The sequence below is a fragment of the Amblyomma mixtum genome, chromosome 2 (assembly GCF_055824585.1).
Source record: "Amblyomma mixtum isolate Tamu chromosome 2, ASM5582458v1, whole genome shotgun sequence".
Classification (NCBI taxonomy): Eukaryota; Metazoa; Arthropoda; class Arachnida; order Ixodida; family Ixodidae; genus Amblyomma; species Amblyomma mixtum.
In genome coordinates, this window is record NC_143013.1 from 243,080,618 (window position 1) to 243,102,307 (window position 21,690).

Here is a 21,690-nt window from a genome sequence, read left to right on the forward strand (position 1 = left end):
CGTAATTTTCGTCTGCTGTCCGCGCACACCGCACAAAACCCGATAGTGCGATGGTAACGCCTCCTGGTGCGTTTTTACAAACTCAATTATTTATCTCAACTTTTTGTTCATAAGTTACAAGGTTATTAAAAAAAGTGGTATACTAAAATGTATTATATTCACATATTACTTCACAGTTCAATGCTTGTTGATCAAGGAATGTGTGTTTCCTTTTTATTATTATATTTCTCTTCGTGTTTTTCTTCCTCACTCTCCCGTGCAAATGATGTCCTCTCTCGCTCTCAGTAACTATGGCCGTAGCTGACGGTTTGGTCGCGCCGTTGCGGATGCCTTCTTAGCACTTTTTCTTAATAGGTTCGCGCTAGTGCCGCTTTCAGTCCTTAACGCGAGACAGGAAAAAATTGCGACGCCATGGGGAGCGCTTCGGAAGCGCTCAGCGTCGACGACGTGTACAGCCTGGCCGAAGAGATCGGGAAGGAGTTCGAAATCTTCATTGACAACTACGGCGTCGAAGCGGTTACAAAGCTCATGACCAAAGTGATCCGCGTGCTGGAATACCTCGAAGCCTACGCCGTCAGGAATGACAGCGCCCACGACGAGATCGCCGAGCTTCGGGCTCAGATCTACCAGCTCGAACACGACAAACACGAGAAGGCACAGTCTCGGAGCAAGCTCGAAAAGGTCAGTCCCGTGTTTGCTTGCTCGCTTGTTTCCGCCCGAGGCCGTGGCGACCAACTTTCCCTTAGGCGCCTGCGGCGGAATGCGTCACGGATCAGGCGACCCGAAAGTAGCACATGATTGACAAGGCTTGGTCGGGTCTCCACAGCACCGCCGCGCTGTTACACCGTCTTGACAAAGCCCCTTCGTTTCGCTGCTGCCTTTAGAACAAGTCAATCCGCGCACGTACAGTACAGTAGTTTTTAAAGCCCAAGGCCGCGCACGCGTAGTGTGGGATGACTCACTGAGGAAGGCGCGGCATACATAGTTCTCGCTTGGGGTTTTCACTCCGTGAGTCGTTTCAGTTGCCTCGATGCTTTCGCTTTCAACCCATTGAGCGTACGTTTTACGCTTTATCTTGATCCCCAGTCAAACGCAGCGAGGAGCGTTCATGGCGCAGTTAATATATTCGCTGCCTCTAAGACAAGCCGCTTTGCCAATTTTATTCCCCGCGGTGTACCCAATGTAGGCGTGGACAGCAGCAACCTCGTGCAGGAGCCGGCAGAGCGGCATTCATTATTGTCCAACAGTTATCGACGGCTTTCTCCACTCTAAACCTATCTGGGCACGCGGTGTGAGCTTATCGGCGAGCGTCGCTCACAGTCGGCTGACTCTTCGTAACGTTGCCGCGCGGCGTCGTCACTACCTGTTGATACGACTGTTGCTTTTCGTCTTTTGTTTTGATTTTATTCTCGCCATGTCTTATCTCCGAAGCACGCGCAACTCTGTTCTCCTTCGAGGCTCCTTCTGGGAGGTGCCGAATGATGTGTTAATTCGATATTCAGAGTGAAGGCTGTCAGCCTTCTAGCTTTGAAGAGGCGCCCGCAGCTCGAAAGGATACACCAGTTTCATTTTAAAAACATTCATCTGCAGGAATATTTATGCAGTCACGTAAATAGTGCAGAATTTAGTTTTTTGAAGTGGCTCTCATGAAATGTGCAGAACATCTGCCTTTCTGTGGGCCACCTGAGTTAAGGATAAGTTAGCTTGCAGTTAACCTTATTTAATCTAAGATGGTAGTGCTGCTGCGTCACTTTTACCTGGCATAATTAACCTAAAAAACATTGCGTCTCCGCAGCTTGCTCGTTTTTTTTGTTTTCCTTGTTTCTTATGTGTCCTTGAATTGTTTGCCCACGCAGGAGATGGAGCAGTACGAAAATGTCTGGCAACAGGAAATGAAAGACCTGGGCGGCCTTGTGGCTCGGCTGCAAGAGGAAAACTCCAAACTGAGCAGCTCGCTCAAGGAGAAAGAGAGCCACCATTCCCTACAGTGCGAGCCACATAGTGAGTTACCTCAACTTTGACCAGCCTTTATACCCCTGTCAGACGAGCAAGTTTAGTGTCATTTTCAACGAGTGACACTCGCCTGTAGTGTCATTCGCATCGTGTCACACGATGAACTTTAATGACACTCGCTGCTGAACGCACTCGGCAATAAGTGAGTTTGGGGAACTCACTTCACTTCCTCGGTAGCAGCGTTTCGAAATCAAAATACAACGTCGGCAATAAAGATGGCGTTTTATTGAACGCAGCTAATTTTTTTCGCCCTCTTGTTCATGTAAACTTATTTGCGTTGCCATTAAATATATATACTGCACATATTCCGACATTCTTGTTTTCAGCTGCAATAATTTTTTAGGCAGCCACAGCGGTATGGCTATGGCGGCTAGCATGGCCATAGAGTTTCTTACTATTACCTAGAGAGAAAGCTGGCAGCCCGTCTATGGGAGTTTGCATGGCGACCCCTCGAGACCACTTCAGCCACCATGGGCGCTGAAAGCATCATGGGGCGGTGAGCTACTTGTTGCGGAACTGCAACTTTTGGCCAAAAAATAATAGAAAAATAAAGTTGTTTGATAACTGCAAACGTCCTAATATTCAATATCTTGTCTAATGATTGCAACAAACGAGCAGAAAAGCATTTAAGTGCAAAGTTTGCCCAAAATGAGAGACGACTCGCTCTCCTATTGGCCAAGTAGTGAACACTATAAAAACTAATATTTCGTAATTAACAGGCGCACTTTTAAAAGTAAATATGTTTTCAAAAAAGATGTTGTTGCTTAAATACTATAAGAAGTTTTTTAATGGCATTTCGGAAAAGTGAAACCTTTTATTGGCGTTGTGTGTCGTCGCGTTTTCACTACTATGGCTTTTGCACACTGCGTTCGCGCGAAAGTCGTCTGCGCACACACGGACAGCGTTTTTGGAAGGAGACATCTCAGTAATGACACTCCGTGTTCCTGAAAAACTACGACTGTTCCGCAACAAGTAGCTCACCGCCCCATGATGCTTTGAGCGTCCATGGTGGCTGAAGTGCAGCGCCGCCAGCTTTCCCTCTAGGTAATAGTAAGAAACTCTATGAGCATGGCAACCGTAGTACCGTAGCAACCATCTGCAACCGTTTCGGTGTGGCGGTGCAACAGTCACAATATTGCACAAAGCTCCTTGATAATCATAAAAAAGTGCTTGCAGTTTGCAATCTACTGTACATCAACTGTACATTAAAGCTTTGAAGCGCGAAAAGTAATATTTTTTGTGCCTTACTTGAAAAGCCATCGTCACCACCATCAATTCCGAATGACACTTTATTTTTCCGTGTAGCAGCACGCCCCGAAAGTGTCACTCGTTCTGGAGAAGTGCACTTCGTTAAAGTGTCACTTCGTTAAAGTAGTAAAGGAAATATGCTGAACATTGTGCTCAGACCTTAGCTTTGTGTCACGGTATGTATGCAGGGTGTTTCACCTAAGACTTTCCACAATTTTTAAAAATAGGCTTTTTGAGTTAAAAGACTGCATTTTTTTTGCATAGCATTGTCAGTGGTGCAGTACATCGGACTACAGCTAAGACGTGCTAGCTAGCAGGCTGGTTAATCAATAAATTTCTGGAGCCCTTCACTACGGCGTCTCTCTTAGCCTTAGTCACTTTGGGACGTTAAACCCCATAAACCAACCAACATTGAATAGTTAACTTCCTATTTTTGTTTGACTCCTTCCTTATTTATTGAGAGGCGTGTAGCCCACTATAAGTAATATCCATATCAGTATCTAGAATTTCGAAAACACGGTTACCCTCGGCGCTATGGCCCAACAATTTTTGGCTACATCGTGCAAAAATACACGCACTTTCAAGAAGTTTGCGGGCGAAACAACCTTTCCAGCGCACGTAACTCGTCGAAATAGCCGAAATTTGTTGAGCCACAGTGGCGAGGGCAACAGCATTCTTGAAATTATAAAAATTGATATCAGTATTACTTATGGTGGCCTACACACCTCTCAGTAATTAAGGAGCCTAACATCAATAGTTAAAAAGTTAACTATTCAATACTAGTTAACCAGTCTGCTAGTTAGCATGTGTTAGCTGTATTGTGACTTACTGCACCACTGACAATGCTATGCCGGAAAAAGTGCTCTTCTAACTCAAAAAGCTGGTTTTTAAAATTATGGAAAGTTTTAAGAAAAGTACCCTGTATAAGTGGTGCACAGTCATAATTTTTTTTTTATATTGCCTTGTGAATTTGTCGCCACCATGTCTTCTTGCTAATGGCATTTCTGAATGTAAGGAGGCATTCGACTTCTGCTGCATTTTTACGAACACTGTGGAATGCATGAACAATGCCCATAGTTCTCGGAAGACGCTGTCTGCATCGGAAGTGAAGCATTTCAAGTGCGTTATTTCAGTTCTGCGACTTCGGAATTAGAGGGAGAATTACTCACTAAAAGCCCTTTCAATTGAACGCTAATGTCTGGAAAGACTAGAAGGATGTACAAGAAAGACAAGTGAAGGCTGCCTTATCTCAAGGTTATAACTGCCAGTCGAATTCTTGGAAAGATGCCCTGCAATGTCGCGTGTGCACTCGGCTTGGAGATAACCTTATCGGCCAACTCTTTGTTCAATTTTTTTGTCCTCTCTATCATTATTCCCATCTGTATTCAATTACACCTCTTTCACAAGCGCCATAATAGTCCTTTCTACTTTTGTGCTATTTTCTACAACACCGCAAAATACTGATGATTTTAGTTGAACTAAAACGTTCGGCTACAGCTTTTAAGCTCTTGCTTAATTTCTGCATCACATCTTCATAGTGCAATAACATATTTACAGGCTGTTTTTGAGCTTTTATTAAGCAAATAAAAGGGGTAGATTTGGCTTCCAGGAGATATTTTCGAATATCTCTTAGCACTTATAGTGGGGATATTTCATTGTGAATTCCTTGTATATGTCTGGAACAGATATCTGCAACGAGTAGTGTTGTTTAGGTGCCTCACCTGCCTAGCTGCGACTCTCCTACCTTCCCACTTGTAATGAGAAAGGTGTATTTACTAAATTCTTTATCTTATGTACTGCGTGCTGTCATAATTTTACGATTCGAAGTTGTCTTCCAGTGAGAATCTGCGCTACATCTTTCCATTGTCTCCCCGCTTAAAGCGGTGCCCAGAGGCACTGGTCAGAGGCTGTGGTCTATCTCTGACATTGATGCCGTGTACTTTTCCTCCCGATCGATCGCCTTCGTAATCCCCTGTGGCAGCAGAGCGACTATCAGTCAAATGAGGGCGTGCAGATAAGAAGAAACGGCCTCTTTTGTCCCCTGCCAAGACCTAGGGTCAGCTGTTTAAACAGCTGCAAGACTGAGCTTTTATGGCACCCTTGTTGTTCTGTCTTCTCAAGTTTTATGACACTGGGTCTTGAGGCAGGCTTCCTCATCCCTGGAAGGGGCCACAAGGGCTTGTCATCTGTCTCTCTATTTACAACGTTTTCTTTCTGTATCTTCACCCCTTCCAAATCTCAGGCGCTTCACCATGTTTGCTTTCCATTTTGTGCTAGGGGCATCTTCTATCCTTATTTATGGATAGACCTCTTTTGGAAACAGGTCCAGTCATGGCTGTATTATCAGCGCTGTTAATTAACAGGCAGCGAGCTTGATTTCAATATATCACACTCGTTTCCTTTGTGTTGGAGGACACAGTGATTACATGATACTTGATAAAAGCTTGCATCTGTGTATTGCTTCTCTGCATTCCCACAGTACGATGTGTCTGTAATTGTGTTTAAGTATTTTGTTATATTTTGGGGGGGCATACCTCATTTAGTTTATCTGTCAGATCCAAATGCTTTTGCAATCCCTCTGCTTTTTATTTCTCTATCTTTTGTATGTACAAAGCCCAGCGGCCTCTTGTGTGAAAGCGCTTCTGTATGTGTTCTGAACATTCCTTTGTTGGCTCAGAAATGGTTCAGTTTTCTTGTGCTGATTTCAAAATTGTAAGGCTTGCCAATCTGTTTGCATCAGCATGTGTGAAAAATTGTGGTAAACTACAAAAGTGAATTACTTCTGCCAAACGTCAGTTGGTAGTTAGTGAGATGACAGACTGTTGTAATACTTGAGCAATGAAAGAAGTGCTGTACACAGAGTATTGCAAGGCTCGAAAGGCTACTAAGTGAAGTAAATGTTCTAGAAGGCCATTCTTCAATTGGTAATCAAATATGGGCATTTCATAAGTGAAAGATGGGAAGGAGATGTAGCTTTTAGCTTTCATAATACTTGAACTTTCAGAAAAATCTCCAAATATTGGTGGCAATATGTGGGAATGCATAGAAATGTCTTTTTACCAGTGCGCAGGTATCGTTCTCACTGCACACTAGGTGAGGCAAAAAATTTGTGACGAGTTCCCCCTTTATCTTTCTTGTGTGTCCTCAAGTCCTCTGGTGTTTTCTTTGCAGGTGTGATGCTGGATGAGGACATAGTTGTCCTCGAACGGCTGCGGGATGCCTTTGACAAGCAGGCAGCGCAGTTGAGCCAGTACGAGAAAGACGCGGCCAAGAAAGCTGCTGACATAGAATCTGTAAGGGTGCCTCTCTTGCATTGTTTAGTGCATGCGTGCGTGTGCACATGTTGTCGTTTGTCGTATGTGGTGGCACGGTTAGAGTTTAGGCAGGTGGGTGAGAAAGAAAGGTAAGGGAGGATGAGGGAGAGTTGTTTGTGGACTTTGGGAAAGATGGTATGCAGAGGAGCGAGCTATGCCATTTGTACAGTGGACTGACCTCATTTCAAGGAGGGAGGGAAGAGCTCCAGCCCGGTTGGACTCTATCCCTTCCTCCTCATCCGCCTTCCACCTTGGCTGCATCCCGATGAGTTGTATAGTTTTGCTCATTCTGTTGCTGCTTTGGCAGTGTCTGCCAGATTACTCTTTATTCTCATGAAGTTACTGAAGTAATTGGCCAGTGCTGCCTGTATGCTCTTTGTTGGCTTAGGTCACAGGTCTGGAAATGTGTTTTTCGGTTGGACTAAATTCATGACCAGGTTTATCAGCTAGTTCGCAACAAGTGCGGTAATGGTGGTGGTGGTCAAAAAATTTTATTTTTAGAAGGGTGACTTTCGTGAGACCGGGCGAGTCCTCATGGGCGGGTCCTAGACTCTAGTAGATCTACTATCCTGTGACTTACGCCCGGGTTAGAGCTGGATAGAGTAGCTTCCCATGAGGAGTGTGTTCGTGAGTTGCTTTGTGAATTACTGCAGTTTGAAACTTTTTGGAAAGCTAAGAATATGCTAGGTGACTTTATGAACGCGTGAGGAGTGAATTCAGCCGTTCGCTACGGCGTCCCTCATAGCCTGAGTCGCTTTGGGACGTTAAACCCCAGTAAACCAAAATAAATGAAACCAAATCAGGTGTTGATATTGTTATTTATTAAGTTTTAAAGTTGCAGATTTCATCCACATGCTCAGTTGGACTGTGAGCAGTCCAGTGAGCAGTGTGCTTACAGATCCGATGGGCAGGTTGTGGTGACATCGCACCATGTTACGGGTGATGGCAGCCATTTCCATGTGCACAACCCTTCTAATGCAAATGCACTAAAATGGATTCTATTGCATGCAAAGGCCTCCTTATGCCCAATGTAGTGCACTTCACGGTTGAAGTCTACTATTGCAAAGCTCGTTTCCTTTGCTAGCCTTCGGATTTTCCTGTTCGCTGAATTCACACCCCTACCCACTTGTTTCCTTGATGTACCACCTCTGGCACTATGCACTTTGTGGTCTGCACACTGTGAGAGGTTGCCCTAAGGTCATTCACTTCCTTTACAATTTGCTCTCCAAAACCTCTCGGGCTGTCATCGCTAGGTTTCTGCACTGCTTCATCTCCCCTAACTATTTTTTTGCCAGTACATCCATCAGCATCCAGCCCAGAATAATGCTCGTGCGCATCCTATTGTCGTGCTATACCCTCTCAAAGATAGCTGCTTTGCACCTGGCCATGTTTTAGTAGCAGTGGTTATTACCTTGGCCTCACTAATCTTATCTACCACTACTACTGTGTCTGCGCTCTCCTCCACATTCCGTGACCGTGCTAATAATGCGTCTGTGCAGTTTGCACCCTCTTCCTCGTTCGCGTTTTCGTTCTCGCCCACGTGGGGAGAGAGACATTTCTTTGTGGCTCATACCCGCATGTTCATTCTGCATTTGAGTGATGACACACTGGTCAGCTGAGTTCCTGCCGCCCAAAGCTTATCTTCCACTATCTGTCTGCTCTCCCCTTCCTCCTGCAGCTGCTTTTTTAGTGCCGCTACACGTGAGGTCTCTACACACGCGGTGGGGATCCCCCTGGTTACAAAAGATTGAACTGCTTGAAAAAAGAAATAGTTATAACCTACCGTGCAACAACAACAAAAATATAGTTTGTGTCTAATTTCTTCAACATGTTAAGCGAAACGGTTTGGGCGGTATTTAATTCTGAGGACAAATTTGTGAGGGAAAGCGACAAAGCAGCGCTGCCGTGTCAGACCGGCTGATTCGCCTGCGCAGCTCTGCATAGCCGGGCTCTCTGTAGCTGAGCTTTCCATTTGGCTTGTGTGTAAGCGGAATAGAAGAGGTAACTGGGCAGTTGTGCTCCCATTCACTGGCTGAATGGAGTGGAGGTGGTGCAAATCATCATCATCATCAGCCGGACTACTCCCATGCAGTGCAAAGGCCACTCCCATGTCTCTCCAATTAACACTGTCCTTTGCCAGGTGCGGCCACTGTACCCCCACAAACTTCTTAATCTCATCTGCCCACCTAACTTTCTGCCACCCCCCGCTACGTTTGCTTTCTCTTGGAATCCAGTCCGTTACCCTTGAGGACCACTGGTTACCTTGCCATCGCGTTACATGCCCTGCCCAAGCCCACTTCTTCCTCTTGATTTCGACCAGGATGTCATTAACCCGCGTTTTGTTCCCTCACCCACTCCGCCCACTTCCGATCTCTTGACGTTGCACCTATCATTTTTCTTTCCATAGCTCGCTGCGTTGTCCTTAAATTAAGCTGAACCCTCTAAAGTAATGCTCAGCAGTCTATCAAGGGAACAGCAGTTCGCTATTGGCGGTGCAGTGCTGGAAGTAGTAAGAGAATATGTTTATTTAGGGCAGGTAGTGACTGCTGATCCGGATCATGAGAGGGAAATAACTAGAAGAATAAGAATGGGGTGGAGCGCGTATGGCAGGTTCTCCCAGGTCATGAATGGCGGTTTGCCAATATCCCTTGAGAGAAAAGTCTGCAACAGGTGTATCTTACCGGTGGTGCAAATACACTCTGCTGAAGCACTCCAATGTGCCAGGGTAAAGTGTGAGCCTCCTTTGATGAGCAGGCAACTTCCCTGCGTGCGCAGCTGATGTTGTGTTGTGCGCACGGTTGTCTCAGCTTCAGCAGCAGCTGGAAGCCAGCCAGAAGGCGGCCCAGGAACAGATCCGGCGCCACCGGCGGCTGCAGCAGCAGATGCGCCAGATGTGCGAGGAGCGGGGCGACCTGCAGGCCCAGCTGCAGGACCAGCAGAGCCAGCTGGAGACTCTGCAGGAGAGGCTGGGCATCGCAGTCAAGGACCACGATGACCTCCTCCTGTCCAGGGTAATAATGTTGGCTGGCTGAGCCGATCAAAGCACACTGCTGTTCTTCAGCACGCCACAGCTTACATCTGTGAGGCTCAGCCTAGTAAAGGGTTCAGCCTCGTGAATTAGGCATTTGCATTGTTCCTTCATCAAACTGTGGTTGCCACAGCTGGGAGTCAAACCTGAAACCTGTACAGAATATAGTAGCCGCTGAGCTTCTGTGATTGATTGCATTATTAAGACCAGTGAAGGGTCATGACTGCAAACTACTCTTTGGCAAGTGTACTCTGCAAAAGTGAGAGCAAAACACGAGACAATCACAAGAAAGGTGGACAAGACAGCACGTTGTCTTGTCCACCTTTCTTGGGATTGTCTCATGCTTTGCACTAACTTTTGTACATAGAACTATGCACCAACTAGCCCAGCAACAAGTGTTACTTGTTGTACACTGCCCGTAAGGTGCATTTTGTTGGGCCCGCTGAAGTCATGCCGTGGTTATTTTAATGTGCATTCTTAAAGAGAGCTGTGCTGCACTCAATTGGGGCTCTTGGTAGAAGAGCAGTTGGAGTTAGTCCAAATGCTCATGAAATGGTGTACCAATTCAGCATCTAGGTATCGTTTGGTTAAAGAGGTCAGAATAAAATTAAACGACCTCGTGCTGTCTTCTTTTTGAAGGATGCCGTTCCGGAACTGAAAGGAAAGGTGGTGATCGACCTGGATGACCCGAACCGGCCGCGCTTCACGCTGGATGAGCTCAAGCACATCCTGTTCGAGAGGAATGAGCTCAAGGCTCGAGTTAGTGATCTCGAAGACGAGCTGGCTCTGTACAGGCCAAGGTAATCACGCCAGTGACGTCGGTGTTGTTTTCTTGGGTTGCAAGCTTGCCACTTTTTCAGGAGCCAGCTGGTTTGTGCACTATAAGAGGCTTACCAGCACTGGTACCGGATTAATTTTTCCTTTTATATCTGACATAGTTGAAAGGTCTTGCTTGTAACATGTGCAGAATTTCTTGATTCTCTATGGGTTGAAAGGAAGCGTGTTTTAGTACGCTGTTCTCGTGCTTTAACTTCTGATTGGACACCATTTGGAGAAGGCACTTAAAAATGTAAAACTTTACAAGCAAGCTGGTGTGATATGTGAGGTACAAGTCACAGGCACTTGTGATGCTTGACTTGTGCCTTTTTCGTGCAGCTTAAACGAAGAAGAGCTTTAGTGTCAAAGACTGGCCAAAGTGAAAAAAAAAAGGGGGGGCATGCAATGTAAAGGCCTCTCTTGCTGTGTGTAAGAAAACCCAAGTGGGAAACAGGACTGCAGTCTACACCTAGTGGAATGCCATTCCCACCATTTGGGAGTGCCGGTCTAATGGCCTTTGTGTGTTGACCTTAAACTGCAGAGACATGCATGTCCTTGTGGAGTGGCCATGAAATGGAGAGCATTAGCCGTTACCCAAAAATTTTGGTTGTGCTGTGCTCTGCGTCTAATGAACCTTATCGTCATCAGCCTGTATTGTGATGGCAGCCTAGCTCTGTGAGTGCCTAGCTCTTCTGAGTCTGGTTTCTGGAGGCAGTCTGGTTGTGTCTGTGCTAGGGTGTCAGTGAAGTGAGGAGGGGGCGTACTCCCCATGGACATGCACGGCTACTGTAACTGAGACTTGAGAGATTTAAAAAGGCGTGCACTGATGGGCGGCCCTGTCCTCCACGAAAGGTGGTGGGCTCATGAGGCAACCTCGCTTCTGACCAGGCCGGCTGACCCCCCATCGCCGGTCAGGGACGAAGACCTGCCCGTCCAGGGACCCATCAACCAGGAGCCCGAGGAGAAGCTTTTTTCTCTCGGAAAGGCCTCCGGCATACGCCGATTGTGAGCACTTTCTTCCCACATTGTGCATGCCTCTATTTTTATTTCTTTGCGGCTATGGCTATGGCAGTTATGGAAAAAGTATCTACTGCTTTCTTATCTAAAACTGTCACTAGCTTGAAGCACTGGCCTCCGCGGCAAGCCATCAAGGTTGCATGCTCCTGAAGCCTTGAGCTAGTATTCTATAAACTTGCTTTCGCCCACCACTGAGGGCATAGAGTTTCTTACTATTACCTGGAGGGAAAGCTGGCGGCGCTGCACTTCAGCCACCATGGACGCCCAAAGCATCATGGGGCGGTGAGCTACTTGTTGCGAGACAGTCGTAGTTTTTTGGGAACACAGAGTGGCACTACTAAGATTTTTCATTCCGAAAACGCTGTTCGTGTGTGCGCAGACGACTTTCGCGCGAACTTAGTGTGCAAAACCCATAGTAGTGAAAACGCGACGACACACGACGCCAATAAAAGGTGTTGCTTTTATGAAATGCCATTAAAAACCTCTTATAGTGTTTAAGCAACAACACTTTTTTGAAAATATATGTACTTTTAAAAGTGCGCTTGTTAATTACGAAATATTAGTTTTTGTAGTGTTCATCACTGGGCCAATAGGAGAGCTAGCCATGCCTTATTTTGGGCGAACTTTGCACTTAAATGCTTTTCTGCTCGTTTGTTGCAATTTACAGACAGAATATTGAATGTTAGGACATTCTTGATTATCGAATAGCGCTTAATCTTGCATTATTTTTTGGCCAAAAGTTGAAGTTCCGCAACAAGTAGCTCACCGCCCCATAATGCTTTGAGCGCCCATGGTGGCTGAAGCGGTCTCGAGGGGTCGCCATGCAAACTCCCATAGACAGGCTGTCAGCTTTCCTTCTAGGTAATAGTAAGAAACTCCATGATTGAGGGTCCAGTTATGTGTCTGGTTCCCTCAGTTGCTGATGTCTTGGTGCAAAGCTTTTACAAAGCTGTCCCACAGTTTCTCAGCAGAAAGAAAGTAGCTGGCGGACCCTGAAGGTTGGAGGCTTGGAGCAGAATTGATCACTGCTGGTCATATAGCACTGGAATTTTCTTCACAGAATAGCAGAAGAAAATAAAAGAGGCCATTTTCAGCAGAGAAAGCTTCAGCATGCATTTCACAAAGCTGCTTGCCTTTAGCTTTTGTCGTTGCATGGGTCACTTCACCTTTTTTCTGGTGAAGCAGATATGCTTACTCTCTGAGGGGGCTAGCATATTGTTTTCTATGTCTAAAGCAAAATCCTTTGTTCGATAGCTTGCACACTAAAAAGAGGAGTCGTTCTGCTTTCTTATGGAACTGCACGTCTTCCCCAATAATGTGGATTGCATTGAGATTATTAGTTATTGAGCACATCTGATTTGGTTGCTGCTGAATCTATACAAAGCCCCATCATTCTTGTTTCAGTGCAGCCTACTAAACATAATCCCTCAACCTTATTCAAATCGTGCTTTGTTTTTAGCCTAAATTTCGTTTTTTTTTGTTGTTTTTGCCCTTCATAGTTTATGGCTTGAAATGTTAGATCCCTTCTTCATGTTTTGTGGGAATCATTGTGCTCTTCTGCTTTCCCCCCAAATTGGAGTGGTGCTAATTTGGAAAATTTGTTTGGTGGCAAAGGTTCCGGGTCTTTAATAAGGTTAGAGGATGATTTCGCTGCGGTATCTTGGACCTTGAAGGAGGGCAGAACACAGCACTCATCCCCAGTGACTGGTAGGCATCACTGTTTTGCTGAAAGCTTTTTTTGTGCCCTCTTTTTTTTTTTCCCCTGTTTTCTGTGTGCTTGAACATGACAGCGGAGTGTGCCAATAGATCGGCATTAGCGCCATTGTAGCATTAGTAGTACAGATTCAGGTGGTCTCCCTTTGGTTTCCAAGTGCTGAGTGTAACCCAATGGCCCCAGGTTGTTTTCTAGTCGCTAACTTTGTGTTCTCGGGGAGTTCTTTGCATTTATGCAAAGCAACATACAGCATACATTAGTAGCAAATGCAGTGAAACGTGTAATGCAGCCATTTGTATGCTTCGCGATTCCGTGCGTCAACGTATAGCTGACATAGTGGTTGGGAGCCCCGCTTTAAGAAAGAAATCTTGCATGCAATGCAGAGCTGATGCTTATTAATACGTTCTTTGACCACATCCGACTCTATTTGCATGGCGAAACTGGCATCGGCCAGCTTTCTTTTTTTTTTTTTATGTAGCTACTGACTAGTTTGCTCACTTCCCATAACACTGCAACTCATGTCCACTTCACATGAGGCACTTGCTTGTAGTGAACACTATATGACTGCACCATGTATTCGAAATGAATCGACAAATAGAATTCCTGAGTGGTGAAGGATATGTTGACAGCATTTTTAGCAACACTGTGTGCCGTTGTACTGAGCCAACTAAAATTTTTGTGGTAGAAATACATCACACATTCACTGCAGTGCACAGATTAGTTACCTACATCTGGCCATGGCGTAAATATAGGCACCTGTGCCATCTTGTATATTAAGTGCTCCTCTGATAACCTGTTCAGTGCATGTGTGTGCATGAGAGAAATGCTGGCCTCCCTGTGTGACAGGCTAATCTCGTGAGGTTTATAACCACTACCACGAGGTCTACTAGGTGCTAAAGGTGGACAGCAATGGCAAGAGACGGCATGGCTGAATGCATGTGCAGTCTGTCCAGTTCTCTGTATATTTTTGTTTGCTTCTTTCTGAGGAGACTGTAACAAATTAGCTGAGTGAGAGTGTCACCACCGTGCCTGTGTGTCCTCACCTTGTTGCTTCCTCTCTCTCTTCTCTTGCCCTGTCTGCCTGCTACCTGCACTGCCTTCCTGCCTGCTTTCCTGCCTGCCCCTGCACGCTTCCTCGCCTCAGTTTCCAGTACGTGCTGCACAACCTGCAGGTGCCCGGGGAGGACCCGCGCTTAGATATTCTGCCCGAACGTTTCAGTTTTCCAAGTGCCCTGTGGCCCCGCGTCAAGCCCGGGTGAGAAGCGCGGGCCTCGTCTGCTGCCTCCTGCGAGGCCTGCTCTCTCAGGGCGGCCTGCCGTCGGAGCTCTTTGTCGACGTCGCACCCCTCTTCGAGTTTCACACGGCCTTCCCCCTGGACTGTGGACTCTTGCTGTGAAGCTGCCATTGTCTGCACGTGGCCGCTGGTACCGCGCGCTGCCACATGAATGGCAGCCGATTGTCAAATTGAATTAAAACACCAGTGAGGGTTTGTTGGCGCTGTGTGTCTCTCGAATGCACTCAGGATTGTTTTAGGGCAGCAGATGAAGCTTAGAAACACGGGCACGTGAGTTAACGTCACGCCTTTCACCTTATGCCATACCATTGGTCTCGTAGGAGTATTCGCGTTAAAGCAGTGCGCAAGTTTCTAACATGGGCTGCTGGCTCGCTGAGCCTAAAAAGTGTCCAGGATTTGTACACTGTTGTGTGTTTTTTTAAAAAGATTATGGGTTTTCAAAACCTTCAAAAGTTGTTCTCAGTGAAGAGCTGTTTTTATTTATTTTACGTATTCTAGTTGTGCTAATTTCATGTCTTTTAGTTTGTTCCTTTTAATGGATTTCGGCTGCAGCTTCTCATTTGTGTGTATAGTTTGGTTTGCATTGTACGACACACTGCTTTCAAGCCTGCTTGGATTAGCAGGTGTGTTGAGGGCAAAAAATATTTCATAATGCATTTCATCTGCTGTCAGCCCTTGCAGTTGCACATTATTTAATCAGCGATAGCAAGAAAAGCCTTTGTTAAGAGCACTCAACAAATCACGTGGCCTATATTGCCATGGTCAGCTGTGAACCTTTCAATTTTAGCTCATTGAGTGCTGTAATTTCCGTTGTAGGCTGTTGCAGCGCTTTTAATGATCCACAGTGCAGTTATTATGGGCACATGCACTGCAGCGAATGTACAGTATGGCTGTCAGCGGTCAGGAAGTCCTTTAGGGGTCGGAGAGCAAGTGTATTATGTTGTAATCTTTGTAACACTGTGTAGTGTTCCTTATTCCCTGGCAATGCATTAAGTTCTTCCAAGAAGCTGAATGTTGCCAAACGTATGAATAGACAAATTAATGTCTGGCAACAGTGTGTAATGCAGTGCAGAGCAAATTATTTTTTACGTAGAAAGATGGAGACAACCTTTGGCTGTGTAGCTGGAATCAAGAGCCATCTTTCAGGGATATTTTAGGAATTTTATTAGTTTAAGAAATTTAAAGACAAAATAACGGACGTTCATGTTTTTACGGTCCAGTTTTTATTGCTTGCGCACTGCAGGTTTTGTTTCTTGAAAACTTTTCAAGTTATGTGCAGCTTTCTCTAGGTTGCAGATGTAGATGAAGCTACTTCTAGAATTATAATAAGGGAGTAATTACTCATTGACATCCACCCGAGCGCAGCCATACGGCTACAAAGGAAAGCTAAACAGCTTTCTCAGAAACTTCGTAGTTAAAGAAAAATCCTTCCTGGTTCGGGATTCGAACCCGGGACCACCACTTCACCGGAGCAGTTGCTCTACCAAGTCGCTCTCTATGGCTGCGCTCGGGTAGATGTCAATGAGTAATTACTCCCTTATTACAAAATTACTCCACCCTGGTGGATTCCCCTAAATATTTGACCACTTCTAGAATTAGTTTATGTAGTGTTATTCATGTTTTCTTTTTTTTACTTTGGTGGTTATGCATTTCTTCACAACTGTTAAAGGGACAGTCTACTGTCGTAGACTAGTATAAAAATATTGGCACATTCTGGTAGATCTCCCCACATGGTAGCAGTAATGAGGGCAGGACTCGAAATTTAGGTAGAATTTTGTGTTTTAAATTGGCAAAGAAAGTAGGGTCTTAGCGCATGGCAGCGTCGCACCACGCGGTGTTCTCTTGTTACGACTAACATGGCAGGCGCCTGGAGTGATTGTGCTGCACTTCACGACTGCCCCAGCATCATACAGACAGTTATCTTTGTCCGTATCAACTTAACCTAGCCGACTTTTTGCTCTTTCAATAAATTACAGCTGCATGTGTTGTTAAACCTTGATTGATCACCTTTTAAATGTTTTCGAAAAAGAAATCGCACAACCAACTCCACCGCTATACTGGACAACGCTGTTACTGATAAAAGTGGTTGCTGGCATCTGTGACAGATATTACCTGTATTATTTTGTTGATAATGTTTTTAAAACCACCTTAGTGCTTTTGACTGTAGTTTTAATAAAATCGATGCATCTCACTTAATAACACTCTCATTATGACCCTTACACGCTGCCTAGGTGACATGGTAGCTATTGTGTCCATAGAGTCGTGCAGAATATCTGTACAGACTGTATTTCATGTCCCCGATGTCAGAGTTTGCAGGCGTCATCTACCATGAGTATTCAAGACTACCACCTGGGAAAAAATTAAGTTTTAAACTGTTCTACTGTGTTTCTCAGCACCACAGCTGGGTATTTATTTTTGGAAAGGAAGTTTCAGTTGCCGAAAAAAAATCTGTCAGTGAAATCAGTAGACTGTCCCTTTAAATTGTGCATGTCGTTTATTGCAGAAACTTGGCTAGTGAGCAAATATGTGATTTTTTATTCGTGGCTTTTAGCGCTACCACTGTTTGAAAAAAAAAAAAAAAAATGCACGAGCTTTGCCTGTCTTCAGCCAAGCAAGCACAATCTTAAATTATAAGGGAGCAGTATACGACTTGGAAGCTTTTCCCACTTTTTGCCAGCTGTCACAGAGCACATTCACAGCAATCTGAAAACCGAAGATTTGGCACAGTATTGTTTAGATTTGTATTCATGGCATAACACTCGTGCCATGAATGTTCCCTATGGATCCCACTGAAAATTCTTAGCAGCGTTACTTTTGCATAACTGCCCATAGGTTCAAGTGTCCTCACAGCCAAATAATGCAGCAAGAGATATGCTTATGAATATGACTTGTTCCTTGTGACTACAAGTATTCAGTACTACATCTGGGGGCCGTGTCATGTTGATAGCTAGATGTCGAGTAGATATAGAGGTCACGAGCTGTGTTTTGTACACTACCCTACCTTTTCTTAGGCTGGATGTCTGTGTGCACAGTAATGTACACGTTCCATGTGTAGAAAGAGAAGTTCACTGTGAAAGCTCCTATTTGTTGTGTGTTGCTGCAATGTTCTCACCAAAGAAATGTTGTGTTAGCACTGCTACTGAAAACGTTACATGCTTTTAGTGCCACAAACTGTGCTAACATTGTGACGCTTCACCTTCATGCGTACTGTGATCGAATGTATATAGCAAGCCTAGTCCTCGACAATGCTTGGCGAGGGGATGCAGCGTGCCTCACGTAAAAAAAAAATCCAGCTGCTTGTGGCTAGCCATGTTGCGACAGGTGCAAGTTTCAGCAAGCATAGATGGACTTATTCTGAAAGTGCTTTTGTGCACGGTCCTAATCTGTGAAAATGGCACGCCGAGAGATTTCGCTCGGCTCCTCAGGAGTGAATTCTTGGAGGCCGGGGGTGCTTTGTTTGTGCTGACATGGTTAGCCACGAGACGGCACTGGTGTGAAAGGCCACCTGCATTGTGTATATCTAATTTATATGTTACTGGCAGAGTCCAGCGCTGTATAGTAGTGTTTTAGTTGTATGGGTTTGCAGCGAGATTGCTGGCATTTCCACAAGACAGAGTTGTCATGTGCCAATCATTGTATGTGCAGAGCACACGGTTGCAGCCAAGTTGGAAGCGACAATGCCAGAAATGTTGAAGGGTTCTCCACTTAGCACACTAGTTAACATGTAGAGGCACTCATGTACGAAGCTTTTATATCTTTCTAATCACATGCTGCAGTTTTGGCAGTTTTCCACATTTACTACACCTTACTGCAAAGGCACATGGGAAGTGCATTTTTAAGCTAACCAGTGTTAACCCGAAATTTCAAGTAGTGTATAATTGGCTTAATATGTGCCCTATTCAGCTTAGTGCATTCTACTTAATATCCGCAATGATGCGTAAGTAGTATCCAAGTTAGACGCACTACACAAGTTTGATGAGAAAGCATGGCATCATGAAAATTTCCTTTGATATTGTGTGATCCATTGTAGTGCAGGAGCCAGACTAATCAAAACCTGTGTATTGGCACGCATGTTTTTCAATAAAATTTCTCTCCACAAGACATTTCTTGCTCTGCTGTGCAACTTCAGTGTTGTGCATAGGTGTCATTCTTGCAAGCGAAACACATTCCTTTCAAGGTTCCCTCAGATTATTCAACATCAGGACTGGACCAGCCAACATTTTGTTATGAAAACACTGCTTGTAATTACTCCCCGAGCTTGTTTTGCTTGAACAGACATGTACAGGCATGCTCACACTCAAATAGCACAGCAAGTGTGGTCATCTGAAATGGTGTTACATATTGTGACAGAAAAATTGGACATTCACCTGCTGGTAAAAAAAAAGAAGAATCGTCACCTGTGCTTTATTTTATTAGTAGTTTGTAGCACTGTGGAACGTACAGCTCTCTTGTCCATTTAGGGTTGCAGGAATGCAACAAATAGTCCTCAAATTTAAACTATTTTTCAAACAATCATTGCAGTAAAGTACAGCTAGCATTTCATTCACTGGTCACCAGATAAAGACTGCACGAACAGAGCACTGCCATTCGCGAATATGGCATCCATCGAGGCTCCTGTGTACGGCAGCTGCACACTGATGCTCTTTCCCTCCCAGTGATGGAGCCACCAGCCATGGCATGATTGGCATGGAGGAACACTATTACGCGGCGCATGCAGCTTTGGAGGTGGGGGGGGGGGGGGGGGGGGTAAGGTTATGACACAGGCAGGAATCATTTTTCATGTCATTATTGGATGCATTGCCAATGGCGAGCGTAGGTAATGTGAAGGCAACTTGGGCTCTGGATGTTGTACAGGTAAGCTTTGGAGGTCGGAGGTTAAGGTAATGATAGGCAGGAATCATTTCTAAAGTCTCCATTAGGTGCATTGCCATTGGCGAGCGTGGCTAGTATGAAATCCTATGCGCAATACAGGCATTAGTATTGGGATGACTTGTCCAGCATGTTTCCGCTGGTTACCTAGAGTTTAGTTCTGATTGCCAGGAGAAGTTAAAAAAAAAAATCAATAATGCTTCCATCTAGACTCGTGTAGTTGAATGCTCTCCAACATGCAAGTACATATGTCTATGATCACTTCAGATCTGCTCCCACGCTGGCGCTTGGCTTCAGTTTGGCATCATTCAATGAAATGTCCAATGCCAAGATGAGAGTAGAGTTGTGTGTGAATCAGATGAGATCTGTTTCTGGTGCTTAAGACTCAGCCACTGGAAGTTCATTGAAATATGCATTTGCAACATTTTACACATGGTAACTGCTTGCAAACTTCGTGTATGACGGCAGTAGTATCCAGTGCACTATGCAGGTGAACCAGTGTACATGTTTTCCAAGCACATTTCAGTACTTCATTGCTGGCAAGAGTGCACTTCTAATAGCCACCTGGAAACTGTCTGTTCAGCTGATGAAATATGACCCCAGCAAGCATATCTTAATGAATGATTGAATCAAAATCGTTCCATAGCGCACAACAGGCAAATTTTTGGGATGAAATTTGGACATCTCGAAATCTGGCAGGTGAAAATTAAACTAAGAAGGACCATCAGCCAGCGGCCTGCGCAGGTCATGCTGCAGAACTTGCGTAAGTCGGTGCAAGCTAGTGCACAGGAAGATGTTTGCCTTGGCGACACACTTTGCTGCTGCTCACGACATCAAAGCCTGATAAAAGTACCATTAACGCAATCCCGCTCCTTCACCCTTGGCTAGTGTTAACAATAATGCTGGACAGATAGCTCAGATTTTTTTTACAACACAGAACTATTACAGTAAATTTTAAATTCAGTAATTTGCCTGTCTCAAAAATTTGTCTTTACAACTTTACATACCACTCGTTTAACTGCTTTTAAAGGCCCATGCTGTTTCTGTAGTTAACTGCCTCCAGCTACTTTTCGACCGCACGCCTGTCATTGCAAAGTATATGCCTGGTGCCCTGTGGCACAAGTACTTGCTTTTATTCGCTGCATGCCTCTCAATGCTTTTCTCAATGGGGTTTCATGTCCTGGTGAGATACATAGGCTATGAAGGACACTGTAGTGAAGGGCTCCAGCTCTAACAGAGTTCATGGGCAAATAGTAGCATCAATCATCTTAGAGTACACCAAAACCTCGTATGCGAGGAACAAGTGCAGACAAAGACATCAATTTCTGTGCAAACTATGCCCAAGGTAATGCATCATGGTGCAGCAAAAAGCATTCCCATAAATAACCAAGATGTATTTAGAACTGTTTGACAGGCACTAACAGCCATGCAGTATGCAGACAATGCGCCTCAAATAAGCAATGGCAGTAGGTAGGTGCAAGCTGCCATCATTCACGTGTGCAGTGGAGACTGTCACACATTTTCCTTCCGACCAGCTGCACTGCAGACTGCTTACAGCATGCCCATTTGTCGTATTGCTTATATCTGTGCACTGACCGGTTCCTACTTGGTTTCTGCATGAATCTGCCTCATCAGTGCCCCCCTCTTAACATCCTCGCATGAAAGAGGACTCTGCACCCCTTAGGTGCTGCAAAACAGCCTAGCCAGTCGTGATACTGAAGACCACTGCAAATCTTATTCATCTGCTTAGTTTTGCTTTGTACAACACAGATGACAGCACATCATTGCCACTCAAAGGCTGTTTAGCATGGCACAATCTCCAAAACTCTAGGCAACACAGCAAGCATTGCATGTGGGCAATGTCTATTTAGGCAAAAAAAAGTCTCCTGCAAACAGCGACAGCAACTGCTTCCTATGACACAGGACACACAGATGGGCATAATCTCTTCCCCATATTCTTCATGCAACATTAGTTTTAAATGTAAATATTAAAATAAAAAAAAAGAAAACTGCCATCACCAGTTGCTGCAGAATGTGCCATAGTTCCACAAAAAGAAAAAAAGTGAGCAATAAATTTGTCGCAAACATTCTTAAGTACTTAGAGAGAGAAACCATTCATAAAAATAAATTGTAAAAGAAAAAGAAAATAAGGTCGCACTTGACAACTGTATTGCAGTGATGAAAAGTAAATGTCCTGCAGTCTTGCCAAGCTTGAAAACTGCAATGTCTTCCCGAGTGAAGTTCCCAAAGGACAAGGTGTTTCAATTGTATCCGGCTTTCTGAGAAAGCAAGGGATACGTATCTCAGCCTTACACCTTTCTGCTGAAGCATCCAGGAAACACCAGTTTGACTCGACACAACAAAAGCAATTCGGGGG

General features: G+C 44.9%; 1 protein-coding gene across 4 annotated transcripts; it reads left to right on the forward strand.

Annotated features, from left to right (window-relative positions):
* Nucleotides 1–254: 254 nt before the first annotated feature.
* On the forward strand, nucleotides 255–18,547 carry Rilpl (Rab interacting lysosomal protein like). 4 transcript variants are annotated; one of them, XR_016289071.1, is made up of 8 exons: nucleotides 255–681; nucleotides 1,857–2,001; nucleotides 6,433–6,554; nucleotides 9,383–9,586; nucleotides 10,243–10,403; nucleotides 11,272–11,424; nucleotides 13,051–13,143; nucleotides 14,370–18,547. XR_016289071.1 is itself a non-coding variant. In XM_089573406.1 (7 exons), exons 1-7 carry the CDS (start codon nucleotides 412–414, stop codon nucleotides 14,407–14,409), a joined length of 1,095 nt encoding a protein of 364 aa, XP_089429532.1. In that variant the 5' UTR covers nucleotides 255–411; the 3' UTR covers nucleotides 14,410–18,547. The 4 variants fall into 4 exon arrangements, 2 of the variants coding, with proteins under 2 accessions (XP_089429532.1, XP_089429533.1); XR_016289072.1 differs by having other exon boundaries at nucleotides 11,308–11,424; XM_089573406.1 differs by lacking the exon at nucleotides 13,051–13,143.
* Nucleotides 18,548–21,690: the final 3,143 nt, after the last annotated feature.